The sequence below is a fragment of the Vulpes vulpes genome, chromosome 6 (assembly GCF_048418805.1).
Source record: "Vulpes vulpes isolate BD-2025 chromosome 6, VulVul3, whole genome shotgun sequence".
NCBI lineage: Eukaryota > Metazoa > Chordata > Mammalia > Carnivora > Canidae > Vulpes > Vulpes vulpes.
In genome coordinates, this window is record NC_132785.1 from 83,124,415 (window position 1) to 83,132,380 (window position 7,966).

The following is a 7,966-nucleotide window of genomic DNA, read 5'->3' on the forward strand; positions in this document are numbered from 1 at the left end:
TTTACTAAACAGAAAAATACACTAACCAAATTAAATTTTTTAAGAGAATCATCTCATTTCAGCATATAGCAACTAAATTGTAGCTAAAGAAAATATTTTCCCCAAAGTTGCCATAACCATAGAAACCAAGATGTCATTTATTAACATACAGCTTATATTAATTCATAATTACTCTTTAAAAATGTCAATAGCTTATTCAATAGTTCCCACTTATCCACAGAGAGTACTGTCAAAGATCCTCAGGGAATGCCTGAAATCCTGTATAGTATTAGCCCTACGTATACTGTTTTTTCCTATTTCATACATATCTACAATAAAGCTTAATTTATAAATTAGGCACAATAAGAGATTAACAACAATAACTGATAATACATTAGAACAATTATAACAATATCCTGTAATAAAAGTTATGTGAATGTAATGTCTTTCTCTTTCAAATATCTTCTTGTACTGTACTCACCCTTCTCCTTGTGATGATGATGTAAGATGATAAAATGCCTACATGATGAGATGAAGTGTGGTGAATGATAGAGGCATTGTGATGTAGCAGTATGCTACTACTGACCTTCAAGGGAAAGTACATCAGAAGGAAAATATGCTTCCGGACTGCAGTTGATCTTGGGTAAGTGAAACTATGGAAAGCAAAACTGCAGATAAGGGGAGACTACTATATAACAACTAGTCATTTGACTTTATTCAAGTTTCTCTTCATACAAATTCAGGATACAAAAATTGAGCCAAGCTTCCAAAGGACTCATTACATTCTAAGTTGAGATGAAATTAAAAGTAGAACTATGCCCTCATGGCCATCGAAGCATATTTTTCTTTATGTTTACACACCTTTTAAAATACTTTATCCAGGCTATCTTTGTTAAATAAAGGCTTACAAAGGAATTAAATTTCCCTATCCAGGTATGGAAATGTAAAATATGCAAGAAGATAGCGATGAAAACAGGAAAGGAGGGATCCCTGGGTGGCGCAGCGGTTTGGCGCCTGCCTTTGGCCCAGGGCGCGATCCTGGAGACCCGGGATCGAATCCCACATCAGGCTCCCGGTGCATGGAGCCTGCTTCTCCCTCTGCCTGTGTCTCTGCCTCTCTCTCTCTCTCTCTGTGACTATCATAAATAAATAAAAATAAAAAAAATAAAAAAAAAGAAAACAGGAAAGGAATACTGGTCTCAGAAGGAATCAAATAGAAAAAGAATTAGAAATGTGATGTATTATAATAAGGAGGGAAAAAACACAAACTTTTAGCCATGTGACTAAAACTCAAGGAATTTAAAGGAGATGAGAGAACTGTAGCAAAGAAACTGCCTTTTCCACTACAAACTACAATGTAGTGAGAAGAATATACAGCTATAGAGCTTACTTTACCCTTTTCAACAGGGTTTATTATAGAAAGGATATTTTAAGTAATTATTTCAATCATCAACTTACTTCATTTCCAAATGGGTATTTTATATATGCTAGATTTGAATTAAGATAACACAGTAACTTTAAACCTGTAGTTTTTATTGTTCATTTTCTGACCAGTGGTCCATGTCTTGGGGTTTCCTTTTATTTCCTTGTTCACAGAGTGACTTCCAAATGCTACACTTTTCTGAAGTGTGTACATCCAGAAGTCCCTAGCTTCTGATTGCTTGCTTAGTTAAGACCTGATTACAGCTGAGAAAGAGGCCTCTATTTTATTTCTATATGAAGGACACCCTCTATTTCAAAGGCAGGAGCCTGTTCTTTCTTGATATTAGACAAATCTTCAGGGACAGGATCTAGTTCCAAAGGCTCTTCAGGTTTTTGCTGATCTTCCAAAACCAGTGATTCTAATTTTACCACTGGGACATCTGCTGTCTGGAGATGTTGATATTCAGTAGACATATGGTCTACCAAAGGCTCATCTGCAGCAGTGTGTTCAGATGGTGGAGGCTGAACTTCAGCAAGGACATCTTCTACAGAAATTTGTGTAAAAAAGTCCTCTTCAGCTGCTGGAAACTGTTTGTCAACAAGGACCATTTCTAAAGTCGTTTCTTCAGCTGATGGATGCTGAGGTTCAACAAGAGCTACCCCAGCTGGTTCAGACCAAACTCTAGCTGAGGTATCTTCTTTAGGAGCCTCCTCAGGTGGTGTAGACCAAATTTCAACTGCGGCCTCTTCTACAGGGGCCTCCTCAAGTAGTGGAGAATGAACTTCAGGAGAGGTCTCAGCTGGTGGAGACTGAAGATCAATTGGGGCCTCTTCTGCAGGGACCCCCTCAGCTGATGGAGACTGAACTTCATCTGGGACTTCTTCTGCAGGGACCTCCTCAGCTGAAGGAGGCTCAACTTCAAGAGAGGTGTCAGCTGGTGCATGCTGAATTTCATCAGAGGGCTCATCTGCAGGGGCCTTCTCAGATGGTGGAGGCTGAATTTCAGGGGCGGTCTCAGCTGGTGGAGGCTGAACTTCATCTGGCACCTCTTCTGCAGGGGCTTTCTCAGCTGGTGGAGGCTGAACTTCATCAGAGGTCTCATCTGCAGGGGCCTTCTCAGATGGTGGAGGCTGAACTTCATCTGGGGCCTCATCTTCAGGGGCCTTCTCAGCTGGTGGAGGCTGAACTTCATCTGGGGCCTCTTCTGCAGGGGCTTTCTCAGCTGGTGGAGGCTGAACTTCAGGAGAGGTCTCAGCTGGTGGAGACTGAACTTCATCAGAGGTCTCATCTGCAGGAGCCTTCTCAGCTGGTGGAGGCTGAACTTCATCTGTGGCCTCTTCAGCAGGGGCCTTTTCAGCTGGTGGAGGCTGAACTTCATCTGGGGCCTCTTCTGTAGGGGCTTTCTCAGCTGGTGGAGGCTGAACTTCATCTGGGGCCTCTTCTGCAGGGGCTTTCTCAGCTGGTGGAGGCTGAACTTCATCAGAGGTCTCAGCTGGTGGAGCCTGAACTTCATCAGAGGTCTCATCTGCAGGGGCCTTCTCAGATGGTGGAGGCTGAACTTCATCTGGGGCCTCTTCTGCAGGGGCTTTCTCAGCTGGTGGAGGCTGAACTTCATCTGGGGCCTCTTCTGCAGGGGCTTTCTCAGCTGGTGGAGGCTGAACTTCAGGAGCGGTCTCAGCTGGTGGGGGCTGAACCTCATCAGTGGTCTCATCTGCAGGGGCCTTCTCAGATGGTGGGGGCTGAACCTCAGGGGAGGTCTCAGCCAGTGGAGGCTGAACTTCATCTGAGGCCTCTTCTGCAGGGGCCTTCTCAGCTGGTGGAGGCTGAACTTCAGGGGAGGTCTCAGCCAGTAGAGGCTGAAATTCTTCAGTCTCTCGTATAGGAGGCTCTTTAGCTGTTGTAAGCTGAACTTCAGGATAAACCTCTTCTGAGAAAGCCTCTTTAGCAGGGATAGACTCTACTTTAGCAGGGGCCTCTTCTGCAGAAATCTCTTCAGCTGGGAAAATCTGTACTTCAACAGGAGCTTCTTCAACTTTTGAGGACTGAACTTCAACAGGAGGCCCTTCTGAAAGAGCCTCTTCACTTAGGGTGGGCTCTATTGTAGCAAGGCCCTCTTCTGTAGGAGCCTCTTCAATTGGTGGAGGCTGAGGTTCAGTAGGGAAGTTTTCATCAGTAGTCTCATCTGGCAGAGATTGGACTTCAGCAAAGATCTCTTCTGCTGTGGGAGACTGTACATCACCTAGAACATATTGCTCATCTTCTGAAAGTTCCAAAGAACCTTTTTTGCTTTGTTGACTAAATAGAAATTTGCTAATACTTATCCGCCTAATTTCTTCATCTGTACTTGTTGAGGGTAGCAATTCAGGATATTCACTAATGAAAAGCTTCCTGGAGGATTCACTTTTTTGCACAACTTCATTTGACTTTGAGAAAGAGCTATCTGGTTGGCCAATAACTACTATTTCTGTTTCACTAAAGTATGTCTGCTGCTCCTTGTCCACTTTTTCTTTTTGAGGAATGTTCATCATTGACCAGTCTCCAGTACAACTGGTCTGCTGAGATCTGTCTATTTTTAGTTGAATTGAATATCTGCTTGGTGGAATTTCTACCTCCTGAACAGTCTCTGGAAATTCAGGGACTGCTTCTCCAACAGCAGCTGGCTTTTCTTCAGGTACCACTGTTTCACCGACTGATCTGATTTCTTCTTTTTTCTCTTCTGCAATAGCCTCTGTTTGCAGAGATTTATCAGTCATATCCTGTACATGCTTTCTCTTTGTCCAAGTTTGCTGAAGTTGAGAAGATACTCTGAGAGACTCATAATTGACTTTGCTTCCAGGAATATTACCAATACTAACGGTAGATTTAGGACCAGATGATTGTGATATAGGCAAGTGTTTCTTTTTCTCTGTTACTTCAGTCTGCTGGGATTTGTCTACCATCGATTGGCTGAGTCGTCTTCTCTTTCGAATTTCTTGCCTCCCTGCTGAGATGGGCTGATCAGGTTCATCACTCTCTTCCATTTCTAAAACTGGTGAATTTCAAAGGTATTAGTCTTCAAGTAATTAATCATCAAGAACCACAAATGTACCAGATAGGTAAGCCTTTGCCTTTCTTCATTAAGTGTTGTTCTATTAAGCTACCTTAGAAAAAAAGTAATTCATAACTTACTGCATTCTGTACTACACTCTTGCTGGATCCCACCTTACTCAGTAAGCATCTTTCCTGTTTAGTCTCTCATATGACTAATCTCACTTCTAGAAGTTTCCCTTAAAGGTCTATGACATCACAGTCAGTTCTCCCTACAAGGTTCCATTGGTGGTATTCCAAGCACTTTTTAACATGGTATAAATACTTGTAGAGAATGACTGCAAGACAGAGAGCTACTGTTTGAAACACCAAGTTCAAAAAAGCATTTATCTATTGGAGGAATGTCAAGTAAACTCCAGTAACGCTGCTTCCTAATAGCAAAAGTGATGCTTTTGAACTTTCAATTCTGCTCTTTTCATCCTGTTATCAAAGACAGTTATACTGCAGAACTCAGAATGCTGCAGCCTATTTTCAATTGTTGAAGAAAACAACTGAGACATGTATGTGGCAATGTTCTATCAAAATGTATACTTACATGATTTAGAAGAAAGTGAATATTGCTTGAAAAATGTGAGTTCTGAGGTCCATTCCATGTAAACTCCTTTCCTATGTCCTTAGCACTCAGTAACTACAAGAGCCTATCTATCTATATCTATATATCTATAGATAGCATATTTGCATTGTCAAGCAACTTGAGATATTTTTATTTTCAACTATTTCAGAAAATAGTTCCACCCAAAGTTTGCCAAATAAAAAGAAGTTATGTCTAAAGATATGTCAAGTGAAATAAAATGTTTTCTTAAATATATAAGCTACTGAATAATCAAGTAGGAATAAATTCTCTAATGAAGATTAAAAACTGCAAATTGAAGCCTTGAAATTGAGGACACTCAATTAAGCAAATTGTAAATGGTATAATATATTAGGAATGTAAATAAAACTTTACCTTACACATCACAAAAACTTTACTAGCAAGATGAAAGTTTATCAAAAGATGTACAAAAAAACATAACTTTGGTCTACAGAAAGTTAAAGGGAAAAATACAGACTTCAAAAATGTAGTCACAGAGACAAATATATCTAAACAATCATAATTTGATTAACCTAGAAATATTTTTAAATTTCTTTATGCCCCTAGGAAATATGAAAATGTCATTGAATAATTACCCTTGTTTGACACGCATTAGCCATAATTGTAGTTAGGTCATCTTAGCCAAATAAATTAACACTTTTCACATTCTTTGACCTAGCCCCTAAAACCACCTCAGTCTCTTGGCAGGAATCAGTGAATATCTGTTCAGTGTAATTGGACAAATGTGTTAGAAACCATGTTGCTTGTCCTACATCTCAACTTGCTCTGCTTTAATTTTAGTCTATTCTGCTCCACTATGTTCTATCTTTATAAGAATTAATAGAGTGAAGTATAACAATAATCATTTTACAAAAGAATGGACATAATTTTTAATCAGACCTGTTGTACTTTGAAAATTAGGTTGCTTATCAACCTCTTTGTGGTCTAGTGTTATCAAATACATCTGTCACACATTGCATGCGTCTTTTGTAATCAAGTTTCTTAGATTTTATAGAGTATCTTCAAAGTCCATTTGGGGTTGATTTATTTTTTATTTTTTTATTTTTATTTTTTTTGGGGGGGTTGATTTATAACAAGAAATAAATGTCAAAACCAATATTGCATTAGTTGGATTATGCAATTGCATGTACTAGATTAAGTTCGCTGCCTCCACTTAAATAAGGTTTTACCAAATCTTCCATAGACATAAATTGAATTTTCAGTATCAGTTGAATTTTCAATTTCTAATTATTTGATATTTATTTTTCCCCTCAAATAAATAACAAAGACTTTGATCAATCTTAGTTACACCAACCTATTGTACTAAACTGCCTTTGTCACTAGCTTATTTATAGAAGCAACATAACATGCCTAAATAATCAATTAAAAATTTACTTGAAATTCCAAATGGAATTACAAGGGATTTCAGGGAGCAATTTCTCATATTTCTTAAATTCACAGCAATTCCTCATATTTCTTAAATTCTATTTCTCAAATTTCTTAAAATGCTCCTTTTTCCCTGCTGATCTATCTCACGAACTAATCATTATTCAACCTATCTTGACACTTTAGGGTTTGGTGTTTTACCCTTTGTTAGAAATTTCACATGATTCAGTTTTTTCCCATTTACTTGGTTTACATCTGTTATGGATTGAATTGTGTATCCCAAAAAGATATATTGGGCACTGTGAATGTGACCTTATTTGGAAAAAGGATCTTTGCAAATTTAATCAGGTCAAGCTGTCCTTATAAAAAGAGGGGGGAAAGACACAGAATGAAGATGTCCATGTGAAGATGGAGGCAGAGATTTTGTTATGTTGCCATAAAGCAAGGAATACCTAGGGCTACCAGAAGTTAAAAGAAACAGTGAATTCTCTCCCACAGTCTTCAGAGGGACCATGGCTCTGCCAATTATTTAGGACTTTGACTCTCTAGAATTGTGAGAAAATAAAGTTCTGTTGTTTTATCCCAGTGTGTCATACTTTCTTACAGCAGTTCTGGGAAACTAATACGATATTCTTTCAGAACCCCATACTTCTGACTTCTACTTGGAATGCTGTACTTCCAATTCTTTCTCAATCTCTAGAGCTAGTTTCTTTATTTCTAATTCAGGTCTGGCATTTGGTTTCACACAATATTTGACTCATTTCCATATTCATAAAACCAGAGGGATTTGCTAAAAGGCTTCTACCTGATGATTTGCATTTAATGTTACCAAAAACAAATGTGCTAAGTAGCACTTAGTTTCATTTTTTTATTATAATAACTTTGAAAGCTATGATTTAGAGGTGGCAGAGATGTTTCAAATCAACATACACCAAATATCTAAACTGTGACCTATATTGCTTTGTTCTGAGTAGATTAAAAAAGGTGAAGTCTGAAAAATGCCCCCTGGATATAATAACTATAAGACTATTGGTAATTTTAGTAAGAGCAATTTCAGTGGAAAGGTGGAGATAGATGCCACAAAATTCTAAAATCCCTGTAAATTAAAAATAAAATTAAAGTGCAATGAAAATGTAGGAAAAATAACTACAAAATATCACATAGAAAAAGAGCTATATTTAATATCTAAAAGATTTTAGAAATCAATTTAAAAATAACAATAGAAAAATTAACAAAGGACATGAATAGAAAATTTATAGGAGAAAAATAGGTGACCAATAAATAGATAAAACAGATCAAGTTCACTTCTAAAATAAAAATTAAAATACCAATGTAACATTTGCAAAGCTTATTTTAAAGTTAATATGCCCCAAAAGTGAGAATATTATTAAATGGATAGTTTATACATTACTGGCAGAAGTTTGAATTGATACAAACTTTATTCTGGATAATTTGAAAGTAAATACCAAATGTTTCTAAAATGTGCATACCATTTGCCAACAAGTCTATTTCCAATTCTA

The 7,966-nt window shown here is 37.9% G+C and overlaps 1 protein-coding gene across 1 annotated transcript; it reads right to left on the reverse strand.

The window, feature by feature from the left end:
* Positions 1-1,680: 1,680 nt before the first annotated feature.
* On the reverse strand, positions 1,681-4,356 carry FSCB (fibrous sheath CABYR binding protein). Its single transcript, XM_026000527.2, has 2 exons — positions 3,181-4,356; positions 1,681-3,147 (listed from the first exon to the last, which is right to left on the reverse strand). The coding sequence occupies exons 1-2, from the start codon at positions 4,339-4,341 to the stop codon at positions 1,681-1,683; spliced, it is 2,628 nt and encodes an 875-aa protein (XP_025856312.2). The 5' UTR covers positions 4,342-4,356.
* Between the last annotated feature and the right edge of the window lie 3,610 nt (positions 4,357-7,966).

Bases quoted from the DNA above. Each gene is read 5' to 3' on its own strand.
- FSCB (XM_026000527.2), bottom strand. From the start codon at position 4,341: ATGGTAGACAAATCCCAGCAGACTGAAGTAACAGAGAAAAAGAAACAC. The intron at 3,148-3,180 runs GTTCAGCCTCCA...ACCTCCCCTGAG, and splicing joins CAGAAGAGGCCTCAGATGAA to GTTCAGCCCCCACCATCTGA.